Source organism: Leucoraja erinacea, chromosome 29 (assembly GCF_028641065.1).
Source record: "Leucoraja erinacea ecotype New England chromosome 29, Leri_hhj_1, whole genome shotgun sequence".
Taxonomy (NCBI): Eukaryota; Metazoa; Chordata; class Chondrichthyes; order Rajiformes; family Rajidae; genus Leucoraja; species Leucoraja erinaceus.
The window spans coordinates 18087257-18104159 of record NC_073405.1 but is presented as its reverse complement, the minus strand read 5'-3'; the positions used below and the strand labels follow the sequence as shown (position 1 = coordinate 18104159).

The 16903-nt window shown below is 43.1% G+C and overlaps 1 protein-coding gene across 18 annotated transcripts in view; it reads left to right on the top strand.

Moving 5' to 3' along the window:
* Positions 1-16903, top strand: part of LOC129711276 (receptor-type tyrosine-protein phosphatase S-like) — a 382253-nt gene that overhangs the window by 311509 nt on the left and 53841 nt on the right. For 11 of the 18 annotated variants that reach the window (XM_055658803.1, XM_055658805.1, XM_055658814.1 and 8 more), the window contains 3 exons: positions 410-522; positions 4538-4579; positions 13134-13231. In XM_055658803.1, the coding sequence (XP_055514778.1) occupies positions 410-522; positions 4538-4579; positions 13134-13231 (253 nt within the window). The remainder of the gene's footprint in view (positions 1-409; positions 523-4537; positions 4580-13133; positions 13232-16903) is intronic. The other 7 variants (XM_055658817.1, XM_055658811.1, XM_055658807.1 and 4 more) reach the window with 1 other exon arrangement.

The following is a 16903-nucleotide window of genomic DNA, read 5'->3' as shown; positions in this document are numbered from 1 at the left end:
ATGGGTGCTGACAGTACAGAGTTTGCACATTCCCCCTTTGACCGCGTGGGTTTTCTCCAGGTGCTCCGGTTTCCTCCCACATTCAAAAGACGTGCAGGTTTGAGCTTCTGTAAATTGTCCCTAGTTTGTAGAATAGAAACAGTGTAAGGGTAATCATTGGTCAGCACAGACCCGATGGGCTGAAAGGTCGGTTTCAACAGTGTATCTCCAAACTAAAGATGAGATGAGGCCAGTGGCAGATCAGCCATGAGCATATTGGATGGTGGGTCAGGCTTGAGGGAGCCCGGTGGCCTACTCCTGCTCCTAGTTTCTAGTAGCCTATGTTTTCAACTCTTGTCTGCACATGTCATAAGTAAGCAATGATCTCGGAAGATCCTTACCAAACATATTCTTTTCACTCCAATGACAGAAAACGCAAAGAAAGTGATCCCAGGACCAAGTGTCTTCTCAACAATGCTGAAGTGCCATCCCATCATCCCATGGACCCGGTCGAAATGAGACGCATCAACTTTCAGACGCCAGGTAAAGATGCAGTGACTGTGCTTTCTGTCGGTACAGTTATAATAATCTAAAGAAAGCTTTGGTTTTGTTTATCAATGTTTGGTGAGTGCCGCAGGGACAGGTTTAGCTGAGCCTGACTACACTGAACTGTGAACTATTTGGGCATGAACAGAAGGGTGGCGGTGATGCAACAGTGGAACAGAGAATGTTACTCTGCCATTCTGGTGACGACACTCCGATGTTTTTGGTTATGGTGATATTTTGAGTCTGTAGTCCTGAACTCAGTAAAAGACTGAGCATGGAAAAGCATCTTGCAGGGGCTATAATGTAAGTTCATTTCCCAAGAATGGATGGATAAAGTAGCTGGATTTTCAATGGTAAACAGTCCCCACTTCTCCCACTTGCCCTAAGAAGCCATGGATGATTCAATAGTCTCAATATTGGTTTGCAAGCCTAGCTTAATCTAGCCATTACGGTGAGCAAAATTGGGATGAGGTCCCTTCATTCGTATCTTGAAAGGATTGTCAGATATCGCAGAATGAAAACCTTCCACCAATTTTTTAAGCTAATCTCGATCCGGCTCCGGCAATCAGTGACATTTTCTACTTCACAGTAATCCTCCAGGTAAAGTTTTATGGAAACCATTGGGAGGAATCCATCCTACCAAGGCAGAACAAAGTCCTTCCACAAAAAGCTTCAACAGCCTGTTATGTCGCATATATCAAAAGGATACTGCATTATATTAGGAGAGAGAGAAGGGATAAGGATGGGAGGAGGAGAACAGGAGGAAGGAGATGGCAGGAGCAAGATGGCGTGACAGAGGGGAGGAAAGGTTGAGGAAGAGAAGGAAGAGCAACAGGAATGTTGCTCTTCCTTCTCTTCCTCAGCAGCATCTGACAAAGCCACTTCCATGATGGCTAACTTAATTGTAAGAGTTATATTTTCTCCACGTTTACACAGACAGGTTACTTCTGGGGCTGGCAAAAGCTGGGGCAGTTTGCACCACAGTTGCCAATCTCCTGGCCACGTTCTTTAGAGAGGAGATAGCAGCCTGCTGTGTACAAGACCTCCCATTCAAGGCACAGCAGTTGTAGGAATGTTTAAAACTTGCAGCAAAAAGTGTGAACCTCCCTGTCATACCCTTCAACAGATGTTGTAATTACAAATCTAAACACATTTAAATCTCGCATTTCATCAAATATTAAAATGTGTGGGCTTTTAATGTGACTCTTTGTGATGGATGATTAGCCGAGGCGTTTTTACCAGTGCTTGAGAAATACGATCCCTAACCAAATGTTAAATCTTTAGTAGGATTCTTCCATTATTTATAAAACCGCTGGGTAGAAATTAGCAGTTTTTTTGGTAGATAAGGGATATTTTCTTCCTGAAGAATCCTTCTCGACTATGCAATTAATTGACCCCACTGTAGGGGAGAGTGCAGTGTTGCTGCAAAGTGGATGCACATGGGCTTGGGCCCACACAGCACCTCAAGGTTGAATCAGCAGCCTTATGCCCCTGTCCCACTTAGGAAACCTGAACGGAAACCTCTGGAAACTGCGCCCCACCCAAGGTTTCCGTGCAGTTGCCGGAGGTTGCAGGTGGTTGCCGGAGGTTGCAGGAAGTGGAAGCAGGTAGGGAGACTGACAATAACCTCCGGGAACCGCAGGGAAACCTTGGGTGGGGTGCAAAGTCTCCAGAGGTGTCCGTTCAGGTTTCCTAAGTGGGACAGGGGCATGACTGTCCTAAGTGAATAAAAAGAAACAAGATCAAATCCACACATCCCCCACTGGTCTACTGGAAAACAGCAGGACCAAAGGGGAAGAGGTAGATCACTGGAGTCATAGAGTTATACAGCATGGAAACAGACCCTACGGCCCAACCTGCTCATCCCAACCAAGATGCTCCATCTACACTGGTCCCACCTGCCCACATTTGAGCTGTATCCCTCTAAACCTAAGCTCATATTGTTCGCTATTATAGATGACCAGAGAGAAAGTTGAGGCATAGAGCAAGGCACGACCACTTGCCCCATAAAAAGATGCAATTGCTATGGAAGATTTCATCATAAAATAAGAATTCTATAATATTGCAAGGTTATTCTGCAAATCCAGTTTGACAGAGGTCATGCATTTGAAGGTAGTGACGACTGGATTTTGTATTGCTTTGGGAGTCCATGTTATGGGTATACAATCGAAAACCATTTGCCAATTACAACTGAATCAGTCATTCATTTGAAACAATCATTTGGTGCATTTGAGAATTTCTTGGTGTTTATCGACAAATTAGGAAGGATGTTTCACCATGTGGTGGCATTTTATGTTGGTTAACACATTGTGTGCAAGCGCTGCGATTAGGGGAGAAGCAATAGGCCGGGTATTTGTTTTGTCAGTGAATTTTCTGGCATTGTATTCTGGATGTCAAGAAATTTGGGAATCTGTCCATGCCGCCAGGTCTGATGACTGAACATTAAGTTGATTAAGATAAGCACAACTAATCACTAATCCAGTGCAGGTGAGCAGTCAAAATTATTGACCAGGTAAACAAGGCCATTGACTAATTGATCTCCATTTACACTCCAAGTTTTTTTCTTGGAAGCAATGAGAAAGGACTCGTCTTGGGAGCAAAACCCGTTTACTTTTACACCCGGGTCACCTGGAGTACAGTTAATGATTGGGGTACGAAAGGAGAGAGCTAACTATGGCTGTGTGATGCAGCCCCGGACTACCTCAATGTGAGGCAGAGCACTTGTGATGGGTTCCCTGCCATCATTGCTTCATCTATACAAGGTAGCTCTCTATGGTTACTAGATTATGGCTGCTTGATAGTGCCAGCAACAGCCCAATGTGACCCAGTCAGTCCACAATCTGTGCTGAGTTAGATGATGCAAGTGGGCTCCACGGAATTGATGCATATGGCATTGGTGCCCATAAGGGAGCGGCTGGAACTGCTGCTGCTCATCAGAGCCATGGCAGACACAGTCAGCAGCATCAGTGATCTAGAACATGGCTGACGCAGCAAAGATCCAGAGGCAGAGCTCGACTGTGGAGCCACTGTGCAACCGGGGATACTTTCTGCAGCAGTTTAGTTTAGCTTACAGATACAGCGCGGGCGCGGGTACATTGGACCACAGAGTCCACGCCGATCACCCCACACACTAACACTATCCTACACACTAGGGACCATTTACAATTCTTACTAAAACCAATTAACCGATAAACCCATACATCTTTGCTGTGTGGGAGAAAACCGGAGCACCAGGACAGAGGTGGTCATAGGGAGAACGTAAACTCCGCAGAGACAGCACCTGTGGTTGGGATCAAATCTGGGTCTCTGGCGCTGTAAGGCAGCAACTCTACCACTGTGCCACAGTGATCGCAGAAAAATGTCAATGGGTCTGGAACAGAGTTGAGATAATTACCAGACTTCCCAGACAATCAATCCCCAGCAAACAGCTGCACCCAACCCGAGAAAAACTTTATTTAATGCTTTTTTCATTACTTTTTGTTTAATGAGCTACTAAAATATTATTTGACTGGGTGGGGCAGTTGGAGATATGGGAATGAATGATGAAACATTCATAATCACACCCAACAAAACTTGGAAGTCAAGATGAGAGTCACGACAGGAGTAAAAGCAATGGAAGTCCGATTGTGGACCCCACTTAGCCTTTATCTAACCTTAACCCCTAAGTCTTGCCAATAGTCTAAGTTACCCTCCCAGGAGCAACTTTTACCGTAGTCACTCTGGGGATCTGCCCTCATAAGTTGGGGTCCCGACTCCTCAGGCATTCCGCGTGGACACAATTACCACACTTAAGAGAGAGCGAGCGCCGAAGAGAGAAAGACAAGACAAAGAGGTAAGAAACGTAACAAATTGCCGAGTTCTTTGAGAGGGCCAGATCGGAGACTGACTGTTTATTCATGCATTTGTTTGTTTGTTTGAGTTCCCGTTTTGTTTTCTGTTATCTCCCCCTTAAGTTGCGTTCTGCCAGCCTGTAGATTTAAGTGTGTTCACGTGCTGATGTTTCTTTTCACAGAATCTGTTGTCAGCAGTCCCCTCAGTGAACCCGAATTTGCAAGTTAGTTCCCACTTGCATTTTATGCCTATTGTTTTGTTAGCTTATTTGATTTTGTTTTGTTTTGAATATATATAGCATATATATGTAACATAATATATATATCTATATATGTAAGTACGTATAAATCTGTGTTTCTTATCCACCTCAATGTAGTTTTTAACTTGCGTTTCTCTTTCGAGCTCTTGGCTGCTCATTGGCTAAGCTTTTAACTCCTCTCACTTTTGCATGTTTTTTTAGGTGTATGTTTTTGACGTCAATTTGGGGTTGCCTGCAGATTTGTGGCTTCATCAGTTTCGTCTGGTGGTCTAGTGGGCGTCAGGACATGGGAGCAGTGGGTGGGGAGGGGGAGGAGAGACAGATAGACTGGAAGCTAAGACTTCAGGAGCCAATCTTCCACACACAGTAGTTTTCATGGAATGGTGACAACACAGGAGGCCATTCGGCCCAAGATGTCCTTGCCAGTTCTTTACCAAATTTGTCCAAGGAATGGTTTTACACCGTTAATTCACAATTTTCCTGTGGAGGGTGACGGCCAGAGAAATTCCCAGCTCAATAGGTAAGCTGCGCACTCTAATGAAGGGGAGGATGATGAAGTGTTGCTCAGTTTTGGTCCAATTCAGATTAATTTATGTTTGGTATACCAAGGTGACATCTCTCAGATGGCAAAACCATTATAGGATATTCCGATATATAGTCCCTTCTGATGTGTTTCCACGCATCTCACCTGCGACCTATGCTGCACCTCTTCTCCTGATGTTAATATTTTCTCTACTGCTGGAATGATTTATTACAAATCACAACAAAATGTTCAGATAGAATCATAGAGTTATACAATACGGAAATAGGCCCTTCGGCCCAACTCCCATGCCGATCATGACACCCCATCTAAGCTAGACTAATTTGCCCACAAGTGGCCCATATCATTCTAAATCTTTCCTCTCTATATACCCGTCCAAATGTATTTTAAATGTTATTGTAGATGCCTCAACCACTTCCTCTGGCAGCTCATTCCATGTACCCACCAACCTCTGTGAGGAAAAAATTGCCCATCAGATACCTGTCGCCTGAAGCCTATGCCCTGGGTAAAAGACACTGCATTCATCCTATCCATTCCCCTCATGATTTTATACACTTGAGGAACTTCCTCTGGACCCTGAACGGAAGAGGATTACTCTTCTTTATGCTTGAACCAATTTCTCCCATGCTTTTCATATCAAATAAAATCTTTATCCTTACCATCAAAAGTAATCTTTGACTATAGCTATTTAATCCAATGTCATTTTCTCCACACCACAGAGGATGTTGGTTCATAAGACCCAAGCCTGTCCTGTCTTTTTCATTGCAGTTTAACCAAAATTGGCCCAACCGGCATAGAGCATCACAGAATTTCAAATGCAAAGTGGTGGCACCATCTATCGATATCTATTAAAAATTCTTTGCAATGGTTGGTAAAAAGTTTGCATTGGAAGGCAACTCACCTTAAAACTGCCTATAACCCTGGGTAGAATTCATAACCACCACAACCTTTAGTGCTCTCAGCCAAGTCTGTTTATTCAACAGAAGGGAATCAATAATCACACTAAAATTATTGTTAGAATAGCCCAATTTAAGAAGAAAGAAACTCACATGAGGTAATATAATTTGTTCTGTTCAAATAAGTTCATAAGTTCTAGGAGCAAAATAAGGCCATTCACCCATCAAGTCTACTCCGCTATTCAATCATGGCTAATCTATATTTCCCTCTCAACCCCATTCTCCTACCATCGCCCCATAACCCCTGACACCCTTACTAATCCAGAATCTGTCAATCTCTGCCTTAAATATATCCATTGACTTGGCCTCCAAAGCCATCTGTGGCAATGAATTCCACAGATTCACCAACCTCAAAGAAATTCCTTCTCATCTCCTTTTCAAAGGTACGTCCTTGTATTCTGAGGCTATGGCCTCTGGTCCAAGACTCTCCCACTAGTTGAAACATCCTCTCCATGTTCACTGTATCTGGGCTGTTCACTATCTTTGGAAGTGTTTTTAATCACGATAATTCTTCTGCTCTTCATGTCAAGCCCCTCATCGGTCTTATTGATAAACTGGATTAGTTTATTTTTCAATTATTTTGGGAAAATATCAAAATCAAACCTCCTTCTAAATTGCACAAGCCACAAAATGCTGAATGAACATCTGGGGAGGGAATGAACAGACAATGTTTCTGGTTGGGATCTTCCTCAGGGTTGTGAGCTTTCTGGCATATTTTGTACTCAGTGGTCTTCAGATCTATTGAGAAAAAAACAAAGACAAATATATACAGTCAAATGCAAATCTGACAGCAGTTTGAACTTGGACCATTAATTTTGACTGGAGGATATTTTAAGCCTTTTTCTTTATGTTGTTCCTTGCTCTTCATAGAATCATAGAACTTTTTTAAGAGGGGAGGCCATTCTTCCCATTCATTTTGATTCTTACCGAGTTTCTTTCCCATATACTATACACAGAACAACCAAGCATGCACACTCACATGCATTAATGGGCACATGCACAAATGTACACATGCTTGCATATGCACAGTGCAAATTATTTGTCTGTATATACAATCAACGCAGCTGCACACAAATAGACTCTCAGCTATCAAACTATTAATCATGCTGAGGATTATTTTAATACCAGCCACCTCACTGGATTTCTTACAAGTAATTGTGAACTGGATGACAAAATGGCTTAATAACATTTAATGCTGAAAATATAATTTTACATAAAACTGGCAAATATTATGCAAATATTAATTTCATATTCAGATCAACAGTACGATCATGTAGCTTCAGATCAACCTTGATTATTGACGGCCAGTCTATGTGTCTTCAAGACAATGGGGTACAAATTAGTATTGGTAATTTACACATATGTCGAGTTAATCTCAATAGAACCAAATGCCAGAAGTGGAAAACAAACAGGTTTAGTGCTGTCCACAGTGTCAAATTTTCACCTCAACACGGTACAGATCAGGGCAGCTGTCCATTGCAGTCAGTGGGTGATGGCCATTCATTCTGTCATCAAATGCTTAAACATGATTAGGCAGGCCCCTAATTTATGGTCGAACTTACATCTGTCAGCATTTTATCAGATCTTTCAGGAAAGCTTCACCAACATGAATGGCAATTGATAGCATCTGGTGTTTCACCATCTAGAGAAATGTGCGCTTGACGAGTGAGTGCATAAATGTGCAGACTCAATACATAAATGTGCAGACCATGTACAAAGTATTATCAGGCAGAAGGTGGAGGGTCTGCAGGAAAAAATGGCCATAACACCTAGCTTTACCTTTCCAAGCCACCCTGCTGCTAAGATAGAAGGTGGGCCCCAATTTCATTCATTTGGATGAATCCTGCCCTGTCATTTGTCAATGATCTTTGCTCAAATAGCTGGACCCGGTAGCACAGCCAAATAAACAAGACGTAATACATCCATGCATATGATGCATGTGTGCACAGGGGCAAGAGGGGGTGCACAATGACAGCAGGCAATGCTTCTTTTGACATCATTTGTGCGGGATCGTATTGCACAAATGAGGCTTACATACTCAATCAGGGCTGAGGTTAGCTGTGGCATTCATTAGAGGGCCTGACCTTCCTGGGCCTGGGGCCAGCATCTTCTGCCAGGTACGTGCTTTCTTTAAATTATCTTTGATAGATGGTGCTTCAACCTCCACCTCAATTACTCCCACCCCTCAACAGATCACCTGCAACACCCCCCACCCCATCATCTCTCCAAGTCAACTTCCCCATCTGATCATCTCCCTCGTGTATACCCTCAGATTATTAGGATCTTCTCCCCAAACAAATGGCTGTTCCATGGTCATTCGCTTAACTATTACTTTACGCCAATCTGATCTTCTCTCCATTGGGATGCACTTTCCCCCAACAATTCCCAATCCCCCTCCCCCCCCCATCCCACTCCCATCCCACAACTTCCGCAATGATTCACTTCCTTAGCTATCTTGTTCTCTCTATCTCAAATCTACAGCTAATCTCACTTCCTCTTCAATCGCCATTGTCCTCAATGGCAGAACCCCAGAGAAAAGGCCTTGGTGTGATTCTCCTCACATGAGGCATCCTTTACAGCCCACTACACCTCCAACCTCACATGCTGAGGTATCACTGCTTGGAAGCTGGCAGTAATCTGTTCTGGCTCCCCTGGGCAGTGCCCCATTGACCTCTTATTTCATGCACTTTACAACTTCTGAGCCAGGATTGTTATGGAAGGTTTTCGTACCATTATATTCATCCCCAGTCATTGATCAAATTCTGGCCTTGAATAGTGACAAGAGAAAAATCCAACAGATTATATATATCTCGTCCGTAGCTAGGTTTAATTAGCATAAGTAACACGGCAGTCTTCCACGAGATTTGTGGAATGAAGAATAATGTAATATAAATGGAAATGAATCTGGGTTCTGCAAGATACAACCTTTTGATATTCATTCACCTCATTGGTGCTTTGGATGTGCATGTACAACTGTACAACTAAATGACACAGGGCCATCATAGATTGCATGTCCTTTAACTCTTCATTGTACAGATAGTTTGAGGAGCTGGGAGTATTCTGTACATCAGCAAAATACCGCAGATGCTTCAAATCTCAAATAAATACAGAAAGAGCAAGACATAATCAGGTTAGGCAGCACCTGTGGAGAGAAACATGGAGTTTACATTTCTGTTTGATACATTTTTATCAGAATCTTTATTGGCCTAAATCGTTCCTCTCTCCACAGATGCTGTCTGATCTGTTAAGTACTTGGAGCACATGCACAAATATGTACACACACACACACGCACGCACGCACGCTGTCTTCTTGCAAGGAATCAATGCTTTCCTCATTAACCAAGAGAGTTAAACTCATTTCCGCACTGTGCCATGATGCCTGTACTGTACCAGTGCCTGCAGTGTGTATGTGGTGGAACACGCACAGACCACATTTAATTTCAGAAATATATTTCATTCATAATATATATAGTGAATATAACCAGTACATGTGACAATAATAAAGCAATGCTGATATCAATATATCTCTCTACATTCAATATATTTATTGTACCATCAATCCAATACATTCCCTTATCAACGCCACTCACTTTGACTCCTTAAACAATGCACCCAGCGAGCATTTGAGATTCTGTTGCATAGGAACCGGCCCCTCAATGTCCAGGTTACAGGGCCCTAAACTGATGTTCTTCACCACAGAGACTTTCCAGAGGCTGCACTGACCTTCAGTGTATCCTTCAATGTATATTCATGTTCCTTGAAATATCCAGTTGGCACATTTGTTTTGCAAATATCTCCTTACATTTGGAGACCAACTTGAGTTGAGGTGGCAGGTAGAGATGACTGCTACTTCCCCTCCATCATATCCTGACCCTAGCAATTACACTGCCACCACGATCCACTGCAGGAGAAGTCACTCGAATACTGCAGATATCAATGGACCAGATGTTAAACACTTGTGCTGCCAGCTCAAATGCAATGCTTCTACCAGTAACCTCAACCCCACATAACGTTATTAAATGATAGCCTCTCATCTACGTGTGTCTGTGGGCTAACTGGATGGGTTTCGGGAACCTGGTTACAAGGTTTGGCAGAAAGCAAAGTGTGAAGCTCTAGTTTGCTGAGCTTGCAAATATTGGCCATCGAGGAGGTGAGACTGGAGGTCCTGTGCTTGATACATCGTTAGTTGACCGTGAGTCACACAGAGCTGGAGAAAATAGAAATTACCTACCCCATCGCTGTATATTAACTATTGGAAACTGCATCACCGTTTGGTGAGGAAGGATGCCATTTGATCTGCAAGGACCTCCTAAACAAATAACCCTTTGACTTCAATAGACAAGATTCAAACATGGATAGCTGTCCTTGGTGATGGGGCAAGGGATGAGGGCGAGGTTGGTGGGAATGGGTATCCTTGTGGGAACGGTACTGCAGCATATAAAAGGAATAATGTCGGCTGAGCGGGAGATTTAGTCGAAGGGATGTGAAAGTAAAGAGTGGGTAGCTTAAAGAGTAACCTGTGAGTCATGGATTCAGAAAGGCTGCACTTCCACTGTGCCTAGGTTGGAACGTGCAGCATCTGGGACTGTGCAGTGAAGGAAGGGAGATCTACTCCACAGGAGTATCTCTTACCTTCAAGCTTGTTTTTGAGCCGCCTTTTACAACAAAACTCCAAAAGGCAAAGACCGCGCCCAAATCTTTTCACTCTTGTGAGTCCGTGCAAGGCTTGGGAAGGGTGGTTAAGGTGGTGGCCTCAATTGCTTCCTCTTTTGCTAGAGAGTGTGGCTGCATCTGCCGTTTTCCATGATGCTGGAATGTATTCTCCAACACAGTACCCTTTTTGTTTTGTGTTGTAAGAATCTGCTGCGATGTCCCACCATAAAAACTGATGATGATTTCATGCTTGCTTCTCATCTCTGTGCTGCCTCGATTTTAACGTCCATACTGTCTGCTTCAAATGATCAAACTCTGCTGAATCTGTAACAGGGCTTGAAATTCTCCATAGCAACCAAAGGCATTTCCCGCTATCTCCTCGAGCAGGGCCCGGTAATTCCATTAGGGACATGCTTGTGGAGACAGCCAGATATAGGGATCAGAAAGGAAAGAGAAAACCCAGGGAAACAAAACAATGCACCAAAGTACCAGGTAACCACGGCAACGCAGGAAAACTCATTAAATGGGGATATTGTCGAAGGCATGCCAAAATGAAAATTCATGGCTTCCCCATCTAGATAAACAAAAATACACAGCAGATCTGAAATTTAAAAAAAATAGACAGCAAACCTGCCTGCATCGCACAAAACAAGGTCCTGTACCCTATTTTATTTTTATTACAATTCATATCGTGCAAGATGAGTAATACAGTTTTCGCAATATAATATTAAATGTTTTAATAACTTTGACATTCATGATTTCACTTAGTTTATAGACTTCTAATTTATGGTTTGCAAGATAATATTTCTCGATGAGAGAATATCCTTGAAGTAGTTTAGGTTGGGGTTGAGCATTACACACTGCGAGGTCTTCAAAGTATGCAGAGGACACCAGGTTAATAACATACAGTCACTTCACCTGTTGTTGTAAGTAAACTGAGTTGAAGCACAAACACTAATGGTACGTGTCATTGGTGTGGAAAGAAAGTGGGCACTTTCTGTATGTTTCCAGGAGTAGCGTGATTTTGTCACAGAGATCCACAGTGACAGTGTTTTTTTATTAAAGGGGTGTCTTTTGCTCTTTTTATTGCCTTTCTTTCCTGCTGATCTCTGCATGTATCAGGCAACTGAATCAGCAATACCACTGTCATGTTCAAATTCTTGGCTGTGGATGATGATAACTGGCCTCGATATTCACTGCGCCTGCTCAATCCTTCAACACTCTTTAACATCTGCGCAGCAGAGGTCGTGAGCTTAGCATGGCAGAGGATTCAGAACTGCATCCCAGCAAACTGAGGCCAGGCAACCCTAAAGGTCCTTTAACTAACCCACCTCTCCTATTCTTTCATCACACCTCCACAACTGTTCCCTCAGAACATTCCCTGCGCTGCTTCTCCTCAGCCATTGGCTGCTGCAGATGGGGTGAAATGGATGGTGCTCTCCAAGCAATTAACTATCTTTTTCTGAGAAGCCAATGTTTCCACTTACCATCTTGCCTAACCCCATTCCCAGGATGAAACTGGAAACTCCTTATGTTGGAAAACCCAGGAATAACATTCAATTCCCCTCACAAGGTGATGGATCACACCCAGTAAAAACACTCCTCAACCCCTCATCAGGCCCCTGGGCTTCCCCTTCCAAAGTCACCCTTGCAAGGAGTGGGCCATTAAACAGTCAGATATGCCTGGGTACCCAAGCAGAACCTGAACTTACTGTGCCATAAATACAACTGAGGCTCTAAACTGCATGCACATAACTGAAGGAGAATTTCACTAGTAAATACAATGAACATTTTAGTTCTTTAAAAGGAGTTGGTTAAAATATATTTCAACTTTCTGAAATATTTTCAGGTAGCCTGATTTTCTTTGACTATCATGTATAACAACACTCCTTGTTTGGAATCCCATTTCACTTTCCTACCTATGCTGATTGGTATGATGCCGCTTGCAAAATTTAAAGTTTTTGTGATCATTGGGGAGGGACAGATGAAGTGGGAGAGAAGAAATGGCAGTAGTTAAGGAAACGGATGAGGCTGACTTCAAACTGACTTCATAAGCCCATGTGTGCAGGAGAAGATCAGGAGGCAGATTCCAGTACTTTAGTCAGACTGGGAATAAATTGATGGAAATACCTTTCCGGAGAAACCACACTGAGAGGGTTCCAGTGTGTTTCCTGTAAGAAAATGGGTTCCGTGCAAATTGTTGGGTCTCAAATTTCAAGCCCTGATGATGTAATGTTCTAACCACACAGATCCTCTTCTACTCCTCTCATTTCAGCCTTTTCACCTGGGACTGATGAATGAATTATAACGATGTGTTTCTTTCATTGTTTGCTTTTTTAAATGATATCTCCATTATGTCTTCCCACAGGCATGATGAGTCACCCACCAATTCCCATCACAGAGCTCGCTGAACACACGGAGCATTTGAAAGCAAACGACAACCTGAAGTTTTCACAGGAGTACGAGGTAAAGTATGGATTACTTTAGAAATGAATCCATGATACCTGCAGCTTGCGAGTTCTTGATCTTCGAGAAACTAGCAGAGATTTGCATTCTTGTGGAAACTTGATGCCTAGTCAAAATCACAAACACCTGACACTGTTCCTAACCAGTGTGCAGGTTTGGAAATGTTTCTGTTTTACAGTACAGAATAACTAATGAGTGCACAGCATAGACTACTAATGTACCAAATGCTATTTGTTCTTTCACAGTGGTGGTACCATTATCACAGAGATCGCCCACAGAATATTCCCAAGGCAGGAAAGACACAAAATGCTGGAGTAACTGAGCGGATCAGGCAACATCCCTGGAAACACATGGATAGATGATGTTTAGAAACATAGAAAATAAGTGCAGGAGGAAGCCATTCGGCCCTTCTAGCCAGCACCGCCATTCTTTGTGATCATGGCTGATCGTCCCCAATCAATAACCCGTGCCTGCCTTCTCCCCATATTCCTTGACTCCACTTGGGTCCCGACATGGGTCCCGACCCAAAACATCATCTATCCATGTTCTCTAAGGATACTGTCTGGCCCGTTGAGTTACTCCAGCATTTTGTGTCTTTCCTTGGTAAACCAGCATTTGCAATTCCTTGTTTCTACAGTACATAAGAGAGATTTAGTATCGGTTTATTCTCAGGAATGGCTCACCCCAATCACAGATAAATTAAAAAGAGTTTCTTCCTGTCTTTCCTAAAATATTTTTGAATGATTGACCATGGATACTGTCATTTTGACCTTGAAATAAATGATTTGTTAATGCAAGTAGCCATTGTGCATCACCACATTTTATTTTTTATACTTCAGATTTTCTTATGACATTCAGCCCATTGAGATGCCAGCTTTCAGAACTGCTGTGTTCAAATTGTAATAATCACTTTTATTGTTTATGTTTCTGTTTTGCCAAGTTTATCTGAAGGTTAAGTGCTATTTAAGCATTGCTAGCTGAAATGAGAGTCCAGGCTGCGATTTATCTAACCTGTTGAGTTTGATTTAACTTATTGAGTGATTGAGTGATCTCACTGCATGACCTCACAATGGATTAGCCTTACTGAGTATAGTTTAGAGTTCAGAAATACAACGTGGAAACAGGCCCTTCAGCCCACCGAGTCCATGTCAACCAATGGTAGCCTACACACTAATTCTATCCTACATAATAGGGACAAATTGCATAGGCCAGTTAACCTACAAACCTGCACATCTTTGGGATGCTGGGGAAACTGGACCACCCAGAGAAAACCCATGCGGTCACGGGGAGAACGTAAAGACTCCGTAGAGACAGCACCCACAGTCAGGATTGAACTCTGGTCTCCGACGCTGCAAGGAAGCAACTCTATTGCTGCACCACTATGCCACCCTGCAAACCAAAACCCCTCATCTCCAACTCTAGTTGGGCTGAGTTAAATGATCCAAGATGGCAATGATTGGCAAATGTTGCCACCCATTCCAGTGGCTCATGAATGGCAGAGCAAACATTTGGATTTTAGTCTATGGAATTTTTCCTGTGGGTACTGATAGAAATAGAATTAAAAGAGGAGAGTTTAAGTATTTGGGTAAAAAGCAACTAGCAAGTTAGGTGACAAAGAGGTGCATAGTATTACGAATGAATTATTTCATGAATTGCCAAACTACAGCAGGCAAAGTAGTTTGTTTCTATTCTTTGATGTTCTATAGTTGTAGGAAGAAGAAAAGCAGGATTAAGGAAAGACTTTGGACCTTTTCCAATTCTACCCAAAAGGACATAAAAGGCAGAGGAGGGGTTGCCATGGTAATGTTCGGGATTAGTGCAGTTACACGCCATATCAGAAGGTCCAAGCCTGTTCTGAATTAGGAATGTCATGATGAAGAAGCGATGTCATGATGAAGAAGCGTGGCTTCTCTCGGGATGGAGGCCACAAAAAGTGGTGATCAAACCCGTCTGAAGCTGCAAAATATAAATAAAAAAAGACATGAAAAATAGAGAGTACTTACAGTGCATTCAGAAAGTATTCAGACCCCCTCACTTTTTTCCACATTTTGTTACCTTACAGCCATATTCTAAAATTTATTAAATATATTTGTTTTATCATCAATCTACACACAATACCGCATAATAAAAAAGCAAAAACCGGTATTTAGAAACCTTTGCAAAGTAATTAAAGCAAAATAATTCAAATATCGCATTTACATAAGTATTCAGACCCTTTACTCAGTACTTTGTTGAGGCACCTTTGCTTCAAGTGTTCTTGGGTATGATGCTGCAAGCTTGGCACACCTGTATTTGGGTAATTTCTCCCATTCTTCTCTGCAGATCTTCTCAGGCTCTGTCAGGTTGGGGGATGGGGAACATCGATGCACAGCTATTTTCAGGTCCCTCCAGAGATTTTCGATCGGGTTCAAGTCTGGTCTCAGGCTGGGCCACTCTAGGACATTCACAGACTTGTCACGAAGCCATTCCTGCGTTTCTTGGCTGTGTGCTTAGGGTCATTGTCCTGTTGGAAGGTGAACCTCTGCCCCAGTTGAGGTGCAAACGCTCTGGAGCAGGTTTTCATCAAGGATCTCTCTGTATTTTCGATCGGGTTCAAGTTGGTCGATCCTGCTGGGCCTCTCTACTGCCGATGAAAAACGAAAGAAATGAAACGAAGCCATTTCCTGCGTTGTCTTGGCTGTACAGAGACAACTTAGGGTCATTTTTAGCTCTCCCTTGAAAGGTGACAGGGCGTCGCGGTGTGCCCGCGCCTGCCGCCGTAACATTCCATTACAGGCAAAGGTGGGTGAAGTGTCTTGCCCAAGGACACAACGACAGTATGCACTCCAAGCGGGATTTGAACCGGCTACCTTCCGGTCGCCTGCCGAACTCTTAGCCCATTGTGCTATCTGTCGTCCTAAAAACATCCCACAGCATGATGCTGCCACCACCATGCTTCACCGTAGGTGATGAGCGGTGCCTGGTTTCTTCCAGACATGATGCTTGGCATTCAGGCCAAAAGTTCAATCTTGGTTTCATCAGACCAGAGAATCTTGTTTCTCATGCCTTTTGGCAAACTCCAAGCGGGCTGTCATGTGCCTTTTACTGAGGAGTGGCTTCCGGCTTGCCACTTTACCATAAAGGCCTGATTGATGGAGTGTTGCAGATATAGTTGTCCTTCTGGAAGGTTCTCCCATCTCCACAGAGGAACTCTGGAGCTATGTCAGAATGACCATCAGGTTCTTGGTCACCTCCTTGACCGAGGCCCTTCTCCCCCGATTGCTCAGTTTGGCCAGGCGGCCAGCTCTATGAAGTCCTGGTGTTTCCATTTAAGACTGACGAAGGCCACTGTGTTCTTCGGGACCTGCACTACTGCAGAAATTGTTGTATACCCTTCCCCAGATCTGTGTCTCCACACAATCCTGTCTCGGAGGTCTATGAACAATTCCTTTGTCTTCATTTTTTGCTCTGACATGCCCCGTCAACTGGGGGACCTTTTATAGACAGGTGTGTCCCTATCCAAATCATATCCAATCAATTTAATTTACCACTGGTGGACCAATCAAGTTGTCGAAACACCTCAAGGATAATCAATGGAAACCTAAGGATGAACCTAACCTCAAATTTGAGTGTCATAGCAAAGGGTCTGAATACTTATGTAAATGTGATATTTCAGTTCTTTCTTTTTAATTA